This window comes from Bos taurus, chromosome 3, assembly GCF_002263795.3.
Source record: "Bos taurus isolate L1 Dominette 01449 registration number 42190680 breed Hereford chromosome 3, ARS-UCD2.0, whole genome shotgun sequence".
In the NCBI taxonomy this organism is placed as follows: Eukaryota; Metazoa; Chordata; class Mammalia; order Artiodactyla; family Bovidae; genus Bos; species Bos taurus.
The window spans coordinates 118,978,578-118,996,794 of NC_037330.1; the positions used below are offsets into that span (position 1 = coordinate 118,978,578).

At 44.6% G+C, this 18,217-nt stretch overlaps 1 protein-coding gene and 1 pseudogene across 1 annotated transcript; both read left to right on the forward strand.

Annotated features, from left to right (window-relative positions):
* OR9S31P (olfactory receptor family 9 subfamily S member 31, pseudogene) lies at positions 3,652 to 4,603 on the forward strand (annotated as a pseudogene).
* On the forward strand, positions 16,383 to 17,333 carry OR9S41 (olfactory receptor family 9 subfamily S member 41). Its single transcript, NM_001390791.1, has one exon. It carries the CDS (start codon positions 16,383 to 16,385, stop codon positions 17,331 to 17,333), a length of 951 nt encoding a protein of 316 aa, NP_001377720.1.
* Positions 17,334 to 18,217: the final 884 nt, after the last annotated feature.

The following is an 18,217-nucleotide window of genomic DNA, read 5'->3' on the forward strand; positions in this document are numbered from 1 at the left end:
GCAAGGGCAGGTCTCCTGTGGACCCCTCTCCAGTGCCACGGCTTCAGGACGCGGACAAGTGCTCCAGCCCTCCACCTTCACTACAACACATGCAGAAGTGTGCACAGAGTCACACTCGGTGTCCAGGCATGATAGCAAAGCAGACCCCCGCCTAGGAAGCATGCAGGCCAAGACACGCTCTACCCCAGTCTCAGCTCAGCAGTTCACATGCCCCACGTGCCCTGGCTGTTCAGGAGCCCCAGCTTCCATTGATCCCTGGTAACGTAGGCACTGTCCTGACGTTTAAGGTAATCATGGTATTTCTTTTCAAACTTTAACTTTTTATTGTATGTTGGAATATACTTGATCAACAATGTTGTGATAACTTCAAGTGTACAGCAGAGTTATTCGGCTAACATACCTGTATTCACTCCTTTTCAAATTCTTTTCCCATTTATTTTGTCACATAGCATTGAGCAGAGTCCCTGTGCTGTGCAGTAGGTCCTTGTTGGCGATCCATTTTAAATATTGCTGTGTGCGCGTGCATCCCAAACTCCCTAGCTATCCCTTCCCCCCAGTCTTCCTCCCTGGTGACCATAAGTTTGTTCTCTAAGTCTGTGAGTCTGTTTCTGTTTTGTAAATACTTCTATCATTTCTTTCTAGATTGGGCATATATGCAATATCATGCAATGTTTCTCTTTGCCTGCCTTCACTCAGTATGACAATCTCTAGGTCCGTCCATGTTGCTGCAAATGGCATTTTTTATTCTTTTTAATGGCTGGGCCCCAGGTGGGTAGTAATCAAGAACCCACCTGCCAACGCAAGAGATGCCGAATTGATGCCTGGGTCAGGAAGATTCCCTGGAGAAGGAAATGGAAACCCCCTCCAGTGTTCTTGCCTGGAAATTTCCTTGGACAGAGGAGTCTGGTGGGCTACTGTGCGTGTAGTTGTGGAGTCGACGCGACTGAGCAGCTGAGCGCACACACACGCGCAATGCTCCCATAACGTGTTTCCGCGTCTTCCTTGCCCCTCCTCCGCTGATGGGCATTCAGGTTGCTTCCATGTCCTGGCTGCTGTGAACAGCGGGGTGCAGGCATCCTTTCAGACCATGGTTTTCTCCAGATACACGCCTAGGAGGGGGATCGCTGAATCATATAGTAGCTCTATTTTTAGTTTTTCGAGGACCCTGCCTCCAGTTCTCCACAGTGGCTGCACCAATTTACATTTCTACCAACAGTGGAGCTTGCCTGCGCTCTTCATTTCCTTCCATTCCTTTGCATTCACTGAAAACTGTTATTATTCCATTTCTTCTTTATATTACTTGGGATGTTTCACATTCCTTCACTTTTTCTCTCAGTTGTTACAAAAAGATTAAACTTGTATTTTTGAATGAATACAACTCACAGTAGCATTTTTATTTACTTTCTGAACAAGGCAAAAAGCTTTAGACTATTTGTACCCTAATTACCCCCTCCTGAATTGCATACATTTGGTGTTTTCTATTTTAATCCTGTTTTGACCCTCAAGCATTTTATAACATCCACATTTATTTAGATATCTCAATATTTTCGCCCTTTCCCTCAATTTCGTTGTTTCTGCCATCCCTGAGTTTCCACCTGGGATCAATTTCCTTTTACCTGAAGATCATCTTTCAGGATTTCCCGTGGTTTGTGTCTGTTAGTGACAAACTCTCTCCGTTTTATCTTGCTGGTAAATCTTTTTATAGCACCCTCCTTCTTTCGTTTTTGTTTAAATTGAGAAACAATTCTTATATGACAAACTTTTACAATTTCACAATTTTAAAGTGTATAAGCAGGTGTGTTTTCCTTTTTGTTTTAGCATATCCACGATGCTGTCTGTCATCACCACTAGCTAGTCTCAGAATATTCTCCTCCCTCCTGCTCTCCCAGCCCCTGGCTACTGCTAATGTACTTTTTGCCTTTGCGTTTGCCTTTTCTGGACATTTCCACGGAATCATAGGATTTGTGCCCTTTCAGATCTGGCTTTGTTTACTTAGCATTGTTTTCAAGGCTTCTCCATATTGTGTCTTGTATTAGAACTTTATTCCCTTTATGGCTAAATATTATTCCATTCTACGGCTATATCAAATTTTGTCTATTCCTCATTTGATGGACATTTGGCTCACATCCACTTTCTGGCTATTATGAATACTGCTATTATAAATATTTGTGTACAAGCCTTTAAGTGACTTTATGTTTTCAGTGCTCTTGGGTTACATGCCTAAGAGGGGATTGTTACTGTACACTCTGGTAGCTCTACTGTTTTCTGGAGCAGCTGCGCCACTTTTACATCTATATTAATGTTGTGTGATGGTTCCAGTTCCTCCGCATCCTCACTGACAGGTGCTCTTCTCTGTTTTTTCACTATGGACATTCTAGTGGGTTGAGTGGATCTCATACTGGGCTTCAGCCCTGATTCCTCTAATGACTAATGATGTTGAACATCTTCTCCTGTACTTAATGGCCATTTGTGTATCTTCTTTGGAGAAATGCTTATTCAAATCCTTTGCCCATTTAAAAAGTTGATTGTCTTTTTGTTGCTGAGTTGTAAGAGTTCTTTATGGTTTATGGAGATGAGGTCCTCATCAGATATATAATCTGCAGACATTTTATCTCATGGTTTTTATTTTCATTTTCTTGATAATGTCCTTTGAGACATAAAGTATTTTAATTTCGATGAAATCCAATCATTTTCTTACTATTGTTGCTTGTGTTTTTGAGTTATATTTAGGAAATGCTGACTAATCCCAGGTCATGACAATTTACACTGACCTTTTCTTCTATTCTAATAGTTTCAGTGCTTACTTTTAGGGCTTTTCCTGTTTTGAGTCAATTTTTGTAAGTAGTGTGAGGTAGACCTTTTCATTCCTTTTTTTGCATGCGGATTTCCAGTTGTTCCATCACTGTTTGTTGAAGATTTTATTCTTTTCCTATTAATTGGTCTTGGCACCCTGTTGAAAATCAACTGGCTACAAATGGATGGAAAGCCAACTGAAGTCTTACTCCTGCAGTAGATTCTTTGAAGGGACAGTCTGTTTTTCCTCAGGTTGCATTTAAGACTTCTCCCTCTGTTTCAGTTTTAAATATTTTTACTCTGATATACATAAATGTGCTGTTCTTTGCATTAACTCTGCTTTAATTTAATAGGCCTCGTGAATCTGCAGATTAATATTTTCCATTGGTTTGATAAAACACTTGGCCATCATCTCTTCCAATTCAGATTCAGCCTGTCTCTCTGTCTCCTTTTTTAGTAACTTACTTCTGTGGATGCATCCTTGGTGGTTCCGAGTATCAAATACATGTTTTGCAAGTTTTTTTTTTCTTTTTTTCTATTGTCACCAGTAGTTCCACAAAACAAGCAACAGAGCAAAAAGTCACTGCCCGGGCACTGGGCCTCTCGGACTTTCTTTCCAAAACTGGTGTATGTCTCCAGGGCAAAGAACTCTCAGCACTGGAATCCCCCGTCCTCTGTGTTTATCTTGAACTTCGTTAGCAGTTCTTCACTAAGTCATTAACTAACTCTCCTAAATGTTCAACCAAATTTCATTTTTATTGTTGATCTTTTCTAATAGTCTTCAGCAGGAAGTTTAGTTTGGGTTAGCTAGTTCACCATCACTGGAGGTGTAGTTCTGCTGGTCTGAGGACTGAGGTCATGTCACCCCATGGAAATGGAAACCTCTCAGTAATGACTTTTCAGGAGTTCTTGCTGGAGGGATTTGAGGGTGGTCTGCAGACCCAGGCCCTGCTCTTTGCTCTGTTCCTGGCCCTGTATGTGGTGGCCATCCTGGGGAACCTCACCATGATCATGGTCATCACCCTGGATGCCCGTCTGCACTCCCCAATGTACTTCTTCCTCAAGAACCTCTCCTTCCTGGACCTGTGCTACTCATCTGTCATCGCCCCCAAGGCCCTGGTCAACTTCCTGTCCTCCTCCAAGGTCATCACTTTTGCAGGCTGTGCCACTCAACTGTTCTTCTTCTCCCTGATGTGCACCAGCCAGGGGTTCCTCTTGGCCGTGATGGCCTATGACCGCTTCGTGGCCATTGGCAGCCCCCTGCGCTATCCCATCACCATGTGCCCCTCAGTCTGTGCCCGCCTGGTGCTGGGCTGCTACTGTGGGGGCTGCCTCAACTCCATTCCTGCAGACCAGCTTCACATTCAGCCTCCCGTTCTGCAGCTCCAACCACGTCAACCACTTCTTCTGTGATGTGCCCCCCCTGCTCCGGGTTGCCTGTGGCAACACAGCCCTCAATGAGCTGCTCTTGTTTGGCATCTGTGGGGTCATCATTGTGGGTGTGACAATTGTGGTCTTCATCTCCTATGGCTACATCATAGTGACCATCCTGAGGATGCACTCAGCAGCTGGACGCCACAAAATCTTCTCCACCTGTGGCTCCCACATGACTGCAGTGACCGTCCTTATTGGGACTGTCTTTGTCATGTATGCCCAGCCGGGAGCTGTGGAGTCCATGGAGCAGGGCAAGGCAGTCTCTGTCTTCTATACCCTGGTCATCCCGATGCTGAACCCTCTCATCTACAGTCTGAGAAACAAGGATGTGAAGGATGCCCTGTGGAGACTGGGCCAGAAGCACACAGCCATGTGAAGGAGGGTGGCCAGAGAGGAGGCATGGATTTGATCCTTGGTCAAGGAATTAATATCCTAAAACTGTTCTCTTGAATTTTTGTGTACTTAAAAAGTAGGCAAAATTAATTTTAATAGAATAAAATTGTCGAAGGACTTAAACAACTTGATTTCAGGATTTACTATAAAAACCAGAGAAATCACAACAGTGTAATTTGGGCATACTGAAACAGAATCAAGAATACAGACTAAATTTATGTATATAAGGTCCATTTATTTTTGACGTAACCGGCAGGCTAATTCAATGGAGAAATAGTGTTTTCAACAAGTTGTTCTGAAACAATTGAACATCCATATGCAAAAAGACACACATCAACCCCAATAATGATTAACTCAAAACAGACAAGATTCCTAAGTATAAAGTGTAAAAATTTAAAACCTGTGGAAGAAAATGCAGGAGACCATCTTTAAAACTTTGGGTTAGGCAAGCATTTCTTTGATAGGACACAAGTTGTGTAAGCTACAGAGGGAAACATTTGATAATTAGAACTTTATACAAGTTAAAAATATTTAGTTTACAGAGACACATTGAAACAGTAAAAGAAACAGACATGAAAAAAATATTTGCAAAACATGTATTTGATAAAAGACATACTTAGAGTATATTAAGAACTCTTAAAATTCCATAATAAGATATCTGAATTAAAAAGACACCTGAATTATAAAAAAGGCCAAAGGGGACCTCTGATTCCCTGTTCCACGTGTAAAACTCTTAAAAATTGCCACTCCATCCCGATAACAAATAAAAAGCTAAACAGACTGACAAAATTACAACCATATTCTTGGATAACTTACATTTGTATAGCATAGTTTATAAACATAATTTTTTTCAAAATGATTGTGTAACCATGTAAAGACATTATATGGAATCATGTAAGCTGGATTGTTAATATAGATTATCTAAGGCAATGGCACCCCGCTCCAGTACTCTTGCCTGGAAAATCCCATGGATGGAGGAGCCTGGAAGGCTGCAATCCAAGAGGGTCACTGAGGGTCGGACACGACTGAGCGACTTCACTTTCACTTTTCACTTTCATGCATTGGAGAAGGAAATGGCAACCCACTGCGGTGTTTTTGCCTGGAGAATCCCAGGGACGGGGAAGCCTGGTGGGCTGCCATCTATGGGATCACACAGAGTTGGACACGACTGAAGTGACTTAGCAGCAGTAACAGCAAGGTCATACACTGGAGAAAGGAATGGCAATCCACTCCCGTATTCTTGCCTGGAGAATTCATGGACAAAGGAGCCAGGTGGGCTACAGTGCATGGGGTCACAAAGAATTGGACACAACTGAGTGAGTAACACACACACACACACATCATACATGGCTTTCCTGATGGCTCGGGTGGTAAAAAAAATCTGCATGCAATGTGGGAGACCTGGGTTCTATCCCTGGTTTGGGAAGATCCCCCAGAGAAGGGATGGTACCCACTCCAGTATTCTTTCCTGGAGAACTTCATGGACAGAGGAGCCTTGAGGGCTACAGCCCATGGGGTTGCAAAGAGTCAGACACAACTGAGTGACTAACACTTTCACACTTTTCACACAAGGTCATATATGGGCTTTCTAAGTGGCTCAGTAGTAAAACAAACAAACAAAAAACAACAAAAAAAAGACTACCTTCAATGCTGGAGATGCAGGAGATTCAGGTTTAATCTCTGGATTTGGAAGGTCCCCTGGAGGAAGAAATGACAACCCATTCCAGTATTCTTGCCAGGCAATCCCATGGACAGAGGAGCCTGGCAGGCTACAGTCCATGAGGTTGCAAAGAGTCAGACATGACTTAGCTATTGAGCATGCACGCACCTAAGGTCACATATAAGCTTGTGTTATACGCTCATATGTTAGGAAGGAAACTGATCCAATTTTTTAAAGGAAAGGGAAAAATGACTACAGAAAACTCTGCCAACAATCATAAAAACAGCTTAAAAATCTGTATATAAAAATGTTTATTCATTTAAAGAAATTATATATTTGTGTATATAGAAAGAAATTAAAAACTATTTACATTCAGAAATTGAAACTTAATCATCTTTAAAGGAGTGACCCAAGTCTAGAGAACCTAGCACTGAACCTGGGCACATACAGAAACGTGGCAAATGTGGGCAGAAGACATTTGGCTACAGGCACAATACCCAGCAGAAGCTTAGGCTGCAAGGACATGCTATTTTATATTACAAGATGCAAGAAATCAACTCCTTGTGCTTTTCTCGGATTACCTCCCATCGTCGCTGCAGTTTTGAACACAGTTGTCAAGCACAGACATTAAGGTAGTCCTCACAGGGAAGGTCAAGAACTAGCCAAGCAAGTATCCCAGGAAGACAAAAGAAAAGCAGGTGCTATTTTGACCCAAGAGGAAGTGTGGCCAGCATGCTCGAGAAACATTAAAGAGGCCACAACAAGCTATCGAAAATTCTTACAGAGATGGGAATACCAGACCACCTTTCCTGTCTCCTGAGAAACCTGTATGCAGGTCAAGAAGCACCAGTTAGAACCAGGCATGGGACAATGGATTGGTTCCAAATTGGGAAAGGAGCATGTCACAGCTGTATATTGCCACCCTGTTTATTTAACTTATATGTAGAGTACATCATATGAAATTCTGGGCTGGATGAATCACAAGCTGGAATCAAGATTACCAGGAGAAATACCAACAACTTCAGATATACAGATGATACCACCCTAATGGCAGAAAGTGAAGAGAAATTAAAGAGCCTCTTGATGAGGGTGAAAGAGGAGAGTGAAAAACCTGGCTTAAAAATCAACATTTAAAAACTAAGATCATGGTATCTGGTCCCATCACTTCAATAGTTGGGGAAAAGGTGGAAACGGTGGTAGATTTTATTTTCTTGGGTTCCAAAATTGCTGAGGACAGTGACCCACAGCCACAAAATTAAAAGACACTTGCTCCTTGGAGGAAAAGCTATGACAAACATAGAAAACATATTAAAAAGCAGAGACTTAACTTTGCCAACAAAGTTCTATATAGTCAAAGCTATGGTTTTTCCAGTAGTCATGTACAGATATGAGAGTTAGACCATAAAGAAGACTGAAGAATTGCTGAAGAATTGATGCTTTTAAACTGTGGTGCTGGAGAAGACTCTTGAGAGTCCTTGGATAACAAGGAGATCAAACTAGTCAATCCTAAAGGAAATCAACCCTGAATATTCACTGGAAGGACTGATGCTGAAGTTGAAGCTCCAACTGACCACCTTGTGCAAAGAGTCAACTCATTGGAAAGGATTCTGAGCTGGGAAATATTGTGGAACTGTAAGATGAGATGATAAGGCTATGAAGCCAGATGATGTCATTCAGCCAGTGACAGCAAGGAGGAAAACTCAGACCCCGAGTCCTGGGCACTGCCACAATCAGAAGTCAGCAAGTGCAAGATCCATAAGGAAGCTAGGAGGAAGCAGCTGGTGAGTCAGGTTAAACAGGTCAATCAGCTATGAGAGTGTGGCTTCAAAGGACTCATACCGCACCAATAGGTACCTGGATTCTTAGAGGAATGCCCAAGTCAGAACAGCGTGCCATTTCAGGAACAAAAAGGTGATCAAAGGCTGGTAGGTCAGGTCTAGATTTGGACCAAATAGAAGAGCTGCCCACTGGCTAAAAATGAGACAGTTTGATGTTATTAAGGATAGTAATTACAATACATTCAAATACATCAAATACATTCAATATGAATTCATAATAATACAAAAAAACTTAGTCACCATTGGAGAATGCTAATGAATCAATTCAATGTTTTTGAACTGCTCCTGATAAAGAAAGAAGCAAGTGTGCTGCTTCTCCTACATGAACTGAAGCCCAAAGGAATCGGAGAGTAGAGGAGGAAGTTCATCTTTGTAGGTGGAATTAGAGGGTATTAACCTAAGTGAAACGAGTCAGACAGGAAAAGAGAATACCGTATGACTCCACTTACATTTTGAATCTAAAAACAAATAAGCAAACAGAACCGAAATAGACTCACAGATACAGAGAATAAATGAATGGTTGCTAGAAGTGGGGACACTAAAGGGGATAAATAGGTGAAGGGAATGTGCAAAAATAAATCACTGGGCTGTCATATGCAGCATAAGGGATGTAGTCAAAAGTGTTGTAAAAACTGTGTGTGGGGACAGATGGTTACCAGACTTGTTCAAGTGATCATTTCATAATATATGTAAATGTCAAATCACTATGCTGTACACCAGAAACTAACATAGGATTCAACATCAACTATAACACACACAGACTCACATACATACTACAATTAAAAATATGTTTGCATGGCCAGGCTCACCTGAGATAATGTATGTGAATAAAACACCTCAAGCAATGACTAGTACAAAAGATATGATTGATGGGTAAATTTTAATTGTGCCCTAATGGGTGATGATTCCAAAGAGAAACCAAATATTTAATCTTTCTTTCATACTTCACCCAAACCAAATATCCATGACCCTGTTTTAAATAACAAGAATGATAATTTAAATACATGGCCAAAATACTCCCTAAAGTGAATCTGATGCCAGTAGGAATAATTTTGGCTGAGTGCCTCTCACATAGGAGAGAGGTCAGGGGTCTGAGGCAAAATCTTGTTTCCATTTGGGGCAGAAACTCTCTTGGGCTCCTGGTCTATCATCCAAGGGCATGGAGGGTATTTGCACTGGAGTTGGTGCCCAGAACTCCAGTCACAGCATTCACCTTTCTCATGTAGGATAGAAAAAACGATTTATTTTTATATTACACACATTTAGAGAAAAAATCATGAAGTCATATTTACTCATAGAATTCACCATCTTGCAGCTAAAGAGAATGAAATTTGCCTAAATGCCACTATAACTTTTGCCTGTTCAAAATTGTGTCCTCCAAAGTTAAAGATTTTCATGATTTTATAGATTGATGCTATCCACCCTTGATAGAGTTCCTACACAATGAACAAATTGATTAAACATAGAATGCACCATGTCAAAGGATATCCAAAGGAATTAAGGAAAAGAAGCAGGAGGAAAATGTCCTGAAAAAAATCACTTCCTCTAAGTGCTATTCCAGCGGAAACTGCAGTGTTGTCACATATCTAGTATAAAAATGAGAAAATGCCAATGCCTGAAAATACTTTGAAAACTTAGGAGAATTCATTGGCAGCAGGAAACACAGATAAAAACAAAAGGGTAGAGATTTAGCACCTTATGAAAGTAAGGGTAAATGGGGAAACAAAGAATCCTACTGCCAAGAAATACTTAGGCAGATAAGTGGGTAAATAGTATGTGATGCAGTTGCTCATGAAGAGTGCTGAAGGGGCAGAATGATTTACAGCAAGGACAATTCACCCTCTTGTTCTCATGGAAGTTATGAATGTAGGCAGTCCAGACCCATAGAGACTTGGTGAAAAAACTGCAACAGAAGGAGAGGAATTGTCATGGATTATCAATCCTCTGTTCAAGGGGTTCTCAGTGCAAGAATACTGAAGTGGTTTGCCATTCCTTTCTCCAGGCTTCAACAGTATGTGAACCATGAACTTCCAGATGTTCAAGCTGGGTTTAGAAAAGGCAGAGGAGCCAGAGATCAAATTGCCAACATCCCCTGGATCATAGAAAAAGCAAGAGAGTTCCAGAAAAACATCTAATTCTGCTTTATTGCTATGCCAAAGCCTTTGACTGTGCAGATCACAGTAAACTGTGGAAAATCCTTCAAGAAATGGAAATACCAGGCCACCTGACCTCCCTCCTGAGAAATAAATCTGTATGCAGGTCAAGAAGAAACAGTTAGAATTGGACATGGAATAACAAACTGGTTCCAAATCAGGAAAGGAGTATGTCAAGGCTGTATATTGTCACCCTGCTTACTTAACTTGTCTGCAGAGTACATCATGAGAAACGCTGTGCTGGATGAAGCACAAGCTGGAATGAAGAGTGACAGGAGAAATATCAATAACCTCAGATATGCAGATGACACCACCCTTATGGCAGAAAGTGAAGAAGAACTAAAGAGCCTCTTGATGGAAGTGAAAGAGGAGAGTGAAAAAGTTGACTTAAAACTCATCATTCAGAAAACTAAGATCATGGCATCCGGTCCCATCATTTCATGGCAGGTAGATGGGGAAACAGTGAGAAACTTTGTTTTTATGGGCTCCAAAATCACTGCAGATGGTGACCGCAGCCATGAAATTAAATGACACTTGCTCCTTGGAAGAAAAGTTTTGGCCAATCTAGACAGCTTATTAAAAAGCAGAGGCATTACTTATCCAGCAAAGGTCCGTCTAGTCAAAGCTATGGTTTTCCCAGGAGTCATGTATGGATATGAGAGTTGGACTCTGAAGAAAGCTGAGTGCCAAAGAATTGATGCTTTTGAACTGTGGTGTTGGAGAAGACTCTTGAGAGTCCCTTGGACTGCAAGGAGATCCAACCAGTCCATACTAAAGGAAATGAGTCCTGAATATTCATTGGAAGGACTGATGCTGAAGCTGAAACTTCAGTACTTTGGCCATCTGATACAAAGTGCTGACTCATTTGAAAAGACCCTGATGCTGGGAAAGATTGAAGTCAGGAGAAGGGGATGACAGAGGATGAGATGGCTGGATGGCATCACCGACTCAATGGACATGAGTTTCAGTAGACTCTGGGAGTTGGTGATGGACAGAGAGTCCTGGCATGCTTCAGTCCATGGGGTCGCAAAGAGTTGGGCACAACTGAGTGACTGAACTGACTGAACTGATCAACCCTCTGTGCCCACAGTTATCCAACACTGTGGTCACTGGAGCAGCTTATAGATCACTTCTCTCCCATGGAACCAGGACTTCTTAAAATGGAAAGTTTTAGAGTTGAGTAGAGTAATTGAATGGCAAAAACTAAGATGGAAGGAAAGGAACCTTAATAAAGTAAGATTAAGATGAGAAAATTAATGAGCTTAAAAAAAATGTGCCTTTCTACTCAGGAATACACATCTAGATATCCACTTAAGAGGGGAAGATGTCCATTGCATAATATTCATTACTGAGTAAGGAATATAAAGAAAGAAACAACCTAACGTGTCTCTACTAAGCAGATTCCACAAGTAAATTGTTGTACATTATCATGTTTAAAACAATTGAAATAACTGAACTAGAATATGGAATAACTGGGAAAGATGCTGAAGATCCCTGCAGAGTGCATTTTGACATAGAGCTGGAGAACAAGATAAAACAGTAAAGTGTATTGCTGACTTTGCCAAGTGAAAGCAGACTCCCTCACCACCCTCCTACTTCAGTCACCAGGGCCACCATAGCTAATTAACACAAATTTGGTGACTTATAGCAAAAGGAATTTTACTCTTAGGTCATAATGCTGCTGCTGCTGCTGCTAAGTCGCTTCAGTCGTGTCCGACTCTGTGCAACCCCACAGACGGCAGCCCACCAGGCTCCCCCGTCCCTGGGATTCTCCAGGCAAGAACACTGAAGTGGGTTGCCATTTCCTTCTCCAATGCATGAAGGTGAAAAGTGAAAGTGAAGTTGTTCAGTCGTGTCTGATTCTTAGCGACCCCATGGACTGTAGCCCACCAGGCTCCTCCATCCATGGGACTTTCCAGGCAGGAGTACTGGAGTGGGGTGCCATTGCCTTCTCCGGAGGTCGTAATGATAGATGTTCAAAATCAAGTTGTCAGCAGAGACCACTGCCCTTGAAAACTCTCGACAAACTTTCTTCCTTGCGTCTTCCTGGAGGCTCCTGGCATCTGGGGCATTCCTCCCCGTGTGCTGCGTCCCTCCAACCTCCGTCCATCTTTACATGCGCTTTGCCCTGTGCCTTTGTGTCTCCGTGTCGTTTTCTCTTCCTATAAAGACCCCAGTCATTGGACTTAGGGCCTACCTAATCCAGCATGACCTCATGCTAGCCAATTCCTTTGGAAATAAGATCCTACTCTGGTTTTCTGGGTAGACATTATTATTATTTTTTTTTTTTTTGGAGGGAGACACTTTTCACCTTATTACAGTGATATTCTGGTGTCTCGAGGGCATTTAAATTCTGCAGTTGCTGAGTGTTTTTGACTATTTGTGCTGAGGAGGTTCAATTAGTTAATATTTTAAATCTAACGTATTACTCTAATTTTCCCCTTGTTTTATCAATTACTGGGAGATGTATGATAAAATATGCACTATTATTTGGATGTATGTATTTCATTTTTAAATTAATTTCATTGGAGTGCAGTTGTTTTACGTTTCATTAATTTCTACTGAACAGCACAGTGAACTAGCTACACATACACATATATTCCCCCTTGGATTTCCTCCCCGTTCAGGCCACCAGTGTGTTGGGTCCAGTCCCCTGAGCCATACAGTAGATTCTCATTAAGCGTCCATTTTATACATCGTATCAGTAGTGTATGTGGGTCAGTCCCAACCTCCCAATTATTTGGATGTATATATTAATTTAAATTATACTTTCTGTATTTTTCTAATAATCACATATCACCTTCAGACAGTGAAGAATCTGCCTGCAATGCAGGAAACTCAGGTTCAATCCCTGGGTTGGGAAGATCCCCTGGAGAAGGGAATGGCAACCACTCCAGTATTCTTGCCTGGGCAATCCCATGGACAGAGGAGGCTGGTGGGCTACAATCCACGGGTTCGCAGAGAATCAGACACAACTAAACTACTCACTGTCTCATTTTCACTTTGGATTTCTAACCAGGATTACAATGATCCAGCACATATATTTAAACTGATTTAGCACATATATTCAAGTCTTCATTGAGGGTCAGGCCACACCGAAGACAGGACACTATTTCTGTGCATCTAATGATAATAGATGCATAGAAAGGGCTGTGCTTGGAACACAGGTCCAGATTTCTTACCCATCGGTTTTCCTCAAAACAACCAGTGGGGGTGGGGCGGGGGTGGGGGGGTGGGGATGGGCCACGGACCAAGATGTCACACCTGCTGCCCGGAGGACACCACTCCAAGGAGGGCCACTGGGCCCCTCTAAGTTCTCTTCCTTCTCTCCTGTTGCCCCCCTGTGCTTCCTGAGGGGGTTCAGGCTTCTTGCCTCCTCTGTCTTGAATTGAGGGGAATCAGAGCAAGATTGGCCACGGGAGGGCAGCTTCCAGGGACCCAGGGTGTTGGGAGTCCCAGTGCACTAAGAGCCCAAGTCTCACCTAATTGGCCATTTGAGGCCTGTATTCCCAGCTAACTGAGATAGATACATCTTCCCCAGCAGAGAGACCATGAAGTGCAGGTTTCAGGACATACCACCCAAGCACAGGATCAGATCTAAAGGAGCAAGTGAACTGAATCCTCCTATCCCTTACTTGTTCTAAGACCCAGGAGCTTCCTACAGCAAGAACATGGACACTGGACAGACCCTCACTGGGAACACAGGAGTCCTCTGCTAACCCCTCCCCACTCTCACTTCCCTGCACAGGAAGCCAGAGCTGAACAGGGTAGTGTCCTGGGCTCCACGTCATTATCATCAGCACTGATCTGGGTCAGGAGTCCCATCCTCCCCGGGAGCACAGGGTCCTGAGTGAGCCGTCCCCCTCCTGACATCACAGGAGCAGGGCAGTCATCACTCAGCAGGGCGTGGTCAGCATCACTGACAGGTGAGTCCTGGGGGCCGGCCCCCCTCCACCCCTGCTGCACTGCACAGGGTCGTTGAGGGCAGCCGATCTGAACTTAAAGAGAATAGAAATAATCAGTGGGTCTCTTATAAGTGTGGGGTTTAGTTCATTGCCTGAGGCTCTCTTTTCTGACAAGCTCCAGGCTCTGCTGGATGCTATAGGCCCTCAGACCACATGTGAGATCAGCTCACAAGGAAGGATTCAGCCATAGTTAATACAAATTGAGGCTTGCAGATAACAACTGATTTTTTTTTTGCTTTATTAGGCAAGACTTTCTCAGGCTCAATTCACACAGGTTTACTAAAGCCACTAAAATAGCCTCACTGGATCATCTCAACAAGCCAAAGGAATGTGTGAGTTTGTTTTTTATAACAAAGCTGGTAGCTTGGCTTCCTAGAAGAAAAGCCAGTCCCTCCTCTGGGGCTCCCCCAGGCATCCTAGGGTCACTGCTGTGATGACCCGAGGCCCCTGATGCAGACGAATTGTCCTGGAAAACATTCACAAACATGAAGCTAGGAACCCCAAGGACATAGGAGCAAGGCCAGTCAACCTGAGAATGGTGGGAGATGGTCACTTTGGTCACATTTGCCAGGATTATGTTTGTGAGGACCTGGCTGAGCAGAGGTGGACAGCTAGGTCATGGCCATCTCAGCTGTGAGCACAGGGGCACAGGAACTGGCTGGGTACCAGGGTGTTCAGCCAACGTGTGTAGGGCAGACCCTCAACTCCACCCTGAGCACCAGCTCCAGCCCTGAATTTGAGAGGGATCTGCCTGGACATCCAGGTCAGACTGTCCTGCTCTGCTGTCATGTGAGGGTGGGGGTCAAATAGCCCAGGAGAGGAAAGCTGGACAACCTCCATGGTCATCAACCACTCCTTTGTTGGAAAGTATAGAATCTTTCAGGGCACCTTCTAAGAAAACTTCAAGAGAAGTTCCTGAGAAGAAACGTGGAGGTCATGGCTTCTCCAGAGGAACCACTGACCACCCAGCCTCTGCTGGCACACCCCCTCTCTTTCCAAAGTAAGCCAGCTCGCGGTGCTATAGATCTGACCTCTAGACCACATGGGCTCTGCTCTGAAATACACCTTCTTATTGATCCTCATCTACACTGTGGGAGACGCTGCAGCTCTGGGCCCTCCATCCTTCACTACTCCTCCCCCTTCAGGCTGCATCTCCCCTGATAATTCCTCTGGCCATCACAGAGCTGGTCCCCATGTGCCATGAGAGTGTGGTGGTCAGCCCTGCTCAGGGCAGACCAGGGAGGTCTGGGCTGTTGCAGGGACAGGAAGCAGCACCCAGCAGGAGGACCGAGACACTGAGCAGATGTGACAGTGCTGGAGGCTCCCACTGCTCCAAGCAATCACTACACAGGGTGTGCAGAGGAGCCAGGGGCATGGAAGTAAGGACAGGAGAAGACATGCCCATCTCCTGAATGAGTCACAGCCCCTGTCCTGCCGCTTCTCAGACTGTGCAGCTGGGTTATTTCCTTCCCAAATTTGTCCAACACTAGAGGTCCCCCGAGATCCTCAAGGATGCACAGTGCTCTGGGGACAGAACGATAGTGTAGTCCAGGTTTCAAACAGTGATGTTGAGATGGGGCTCAGGGTCTGCAAAACAAAATGACAGAAATTCGCCCGATCATTGCTAATTCCTGCTCTCCTTCCAGCTTGGTCTTCCACGTGGGCAGGAAGCACTCAGTAAACATTTCCAAAATTTGTGAATGGGTTAACAAGGCAAGAAAGTGTATGATTAGATGTTGAAGAAGGACAGGTAATGACACAATTCAGAAGCATCCCCTTGGGGATGGAAACCATGTATTAAAGGAGGCACAGAGGCTGCAACACTCCTCACACTGAAGGTCCTGAACTCTGCAAAGCCCCTGATATGCCCCCACCCCACAATGACAGCAGCTCAGAGCCTCTGACAGAGGGAATGAACTTGCATACTTATGAATCAGTGAACTGGAGGAAATGTTCCTTTCCAGGTCAGTCTGAGCTCATCTGGCAGCAGAACTGGGCAGCTGGTTGTCTCTTGGTCAGTGGGCAGTGAGACACTGAAGGGCTCCTATTCTCCAAGAGAGTATGACCCTGTGGCCTTGACCTGCTCCCTTCTCCTTGCCTCCCACCAGCTCTCTGCTCTCTGCCCTGTGTCCCCCAGCTCAGGACCATGTTAACCCCCCAAAATGGAAACGTCTCAGCGATGCCTCTGCAGGAGTTTGTGCTGGATGGATTTGCGGGTGACCCACAGACCCAGGCCCTGCTCTTTGCTCTGTTCCTGGCCCTGTACGTGGTGGCCGTCCTGGGGAACCTCACCATGATCGTGGTCATCACCCTTGATGCCCGTCTGCACTTCCCGATGTACTTCTTCCTCAAGAACCTCTCCTTTGTGGACCTGTGTTACTCATCTGTCATCTACCCCAAGGCCCTGGCCAACTTCCTGTCCTCCTCCAAGGTCATCACCTTTGCAGGATGTGCCACCCAGTTCTTTTTCTTCTCCATGCTGGTCACCACAGAGGGTTTCCTCCTGGCCCTGATGGCCTATGACCGCTTCATGGCCATCTGCAGCCCCCTGCGCTATCCCATCTCCATGTGCCCCTCGGTCTGTGCCTGCCTGGTGCTGGGCTGCTACTGTGGGGGCTCCTTTAACTCCATTGTGCAGACCCCCTTAACATTCACCCTCCCATTCTGCGGCTCCAACCACATCGACCACTTCCACTGTGATGTGCCGCCTCTGCTCAAGCTTGCCTGTGCTGACACTATGACCAATGAGCTGGTCATGTTTGGCCTCTCTGGCCTCATCATCATGGGCACCACACTCGTGGTTCTCGTCTCCTATGGCTACATCACAGTGACCATCCTGAGGATGAGCTCAGGAGAAGGGAGACACAAGCTCTTCTCCACCTGTGGCTCCCACATGACAGCCGTGTCCCTCTTTTATGGGACCCTTTTTGTCATGTATGCCCAGCCAGGAGCTGTGGAGTCCATGGAGCAGGGCAAGGTGGTCTCTGTCTTCTACACCCTGGTCATCCCGATGCTCAACCCTCTCGTCTACAGTCTGAGAAACAAAGATGTGAAGGATGCCCTGTGGAGACTGGGCCAGAAACACACAGCCAAGTGAAGGAGGGTGACCAGAGAGACCCAGTGTCCTGAGGGCTGGACAAGAAGACTTTAGGGGAGGCACTGGGTTTGGTTTGAGGAATTCACTCTTTATTCATCTAATTCATTCTTTCATCCAGCATTTCATTCAACCCTTCCTGGAAACAAATCATGGGTTGCCCATTTCAAGGGTGAGTGGCAAAATCTTTGCCATCAGATAATTAATGGTTCATGATGATGAAGGCCCTAATCTCGAAGCTAGGGTAATATAGTCAGTAGAGTCATGACTTTCCTGGTGGCTCAGATGGTAAAGAGTCTGCCTGTAATGCAGGAGACCTGGGTAGGACCCCTGGCTCAGGAAGATCCCCTGGAGAAGGGAATGGCAACCCACTCCAGTATTCTTGCCTGGAGAATTCCATGGACAGAGGAGACAATTCATGGGATTACACAGAGTTGGACAAGACTGCTGACTAGCACAACACACCAGAGTCATATAAGTAGGATAGGTAGGAGTCATAGAAACAGGCTACATTCTCTACCTCAACTCTACATGACAAGACCTTTCCATTCATGGCTGATACATGGATCTCTTGAGGCTGAATGGTTTACTGATGGGAACAATTTTGTAGAAATAGGAACCTGAAAGGCCGGCTGTGCCACAGTTAGTCTAGATGAAGTCATAGAAGAAGAAAGAGGAGGAGGAGGAGGATGAAGAGGGCAAGGGGGAAGGGAGTGGAGGAGAAGGGGAGTGGGGAGGAGGAAAAGGGGGGAGGGACTGGAGAAGTTGGGGAGGAGGACGGGGAGGAACTGAGATAGAGACACAGAGAGAGGAGAGACACAGAGAGGAGAGACACAGAGAGGAAGCCCGCCCTCTTAGGTGGGACTTAGAGACACTGAGACAATCAC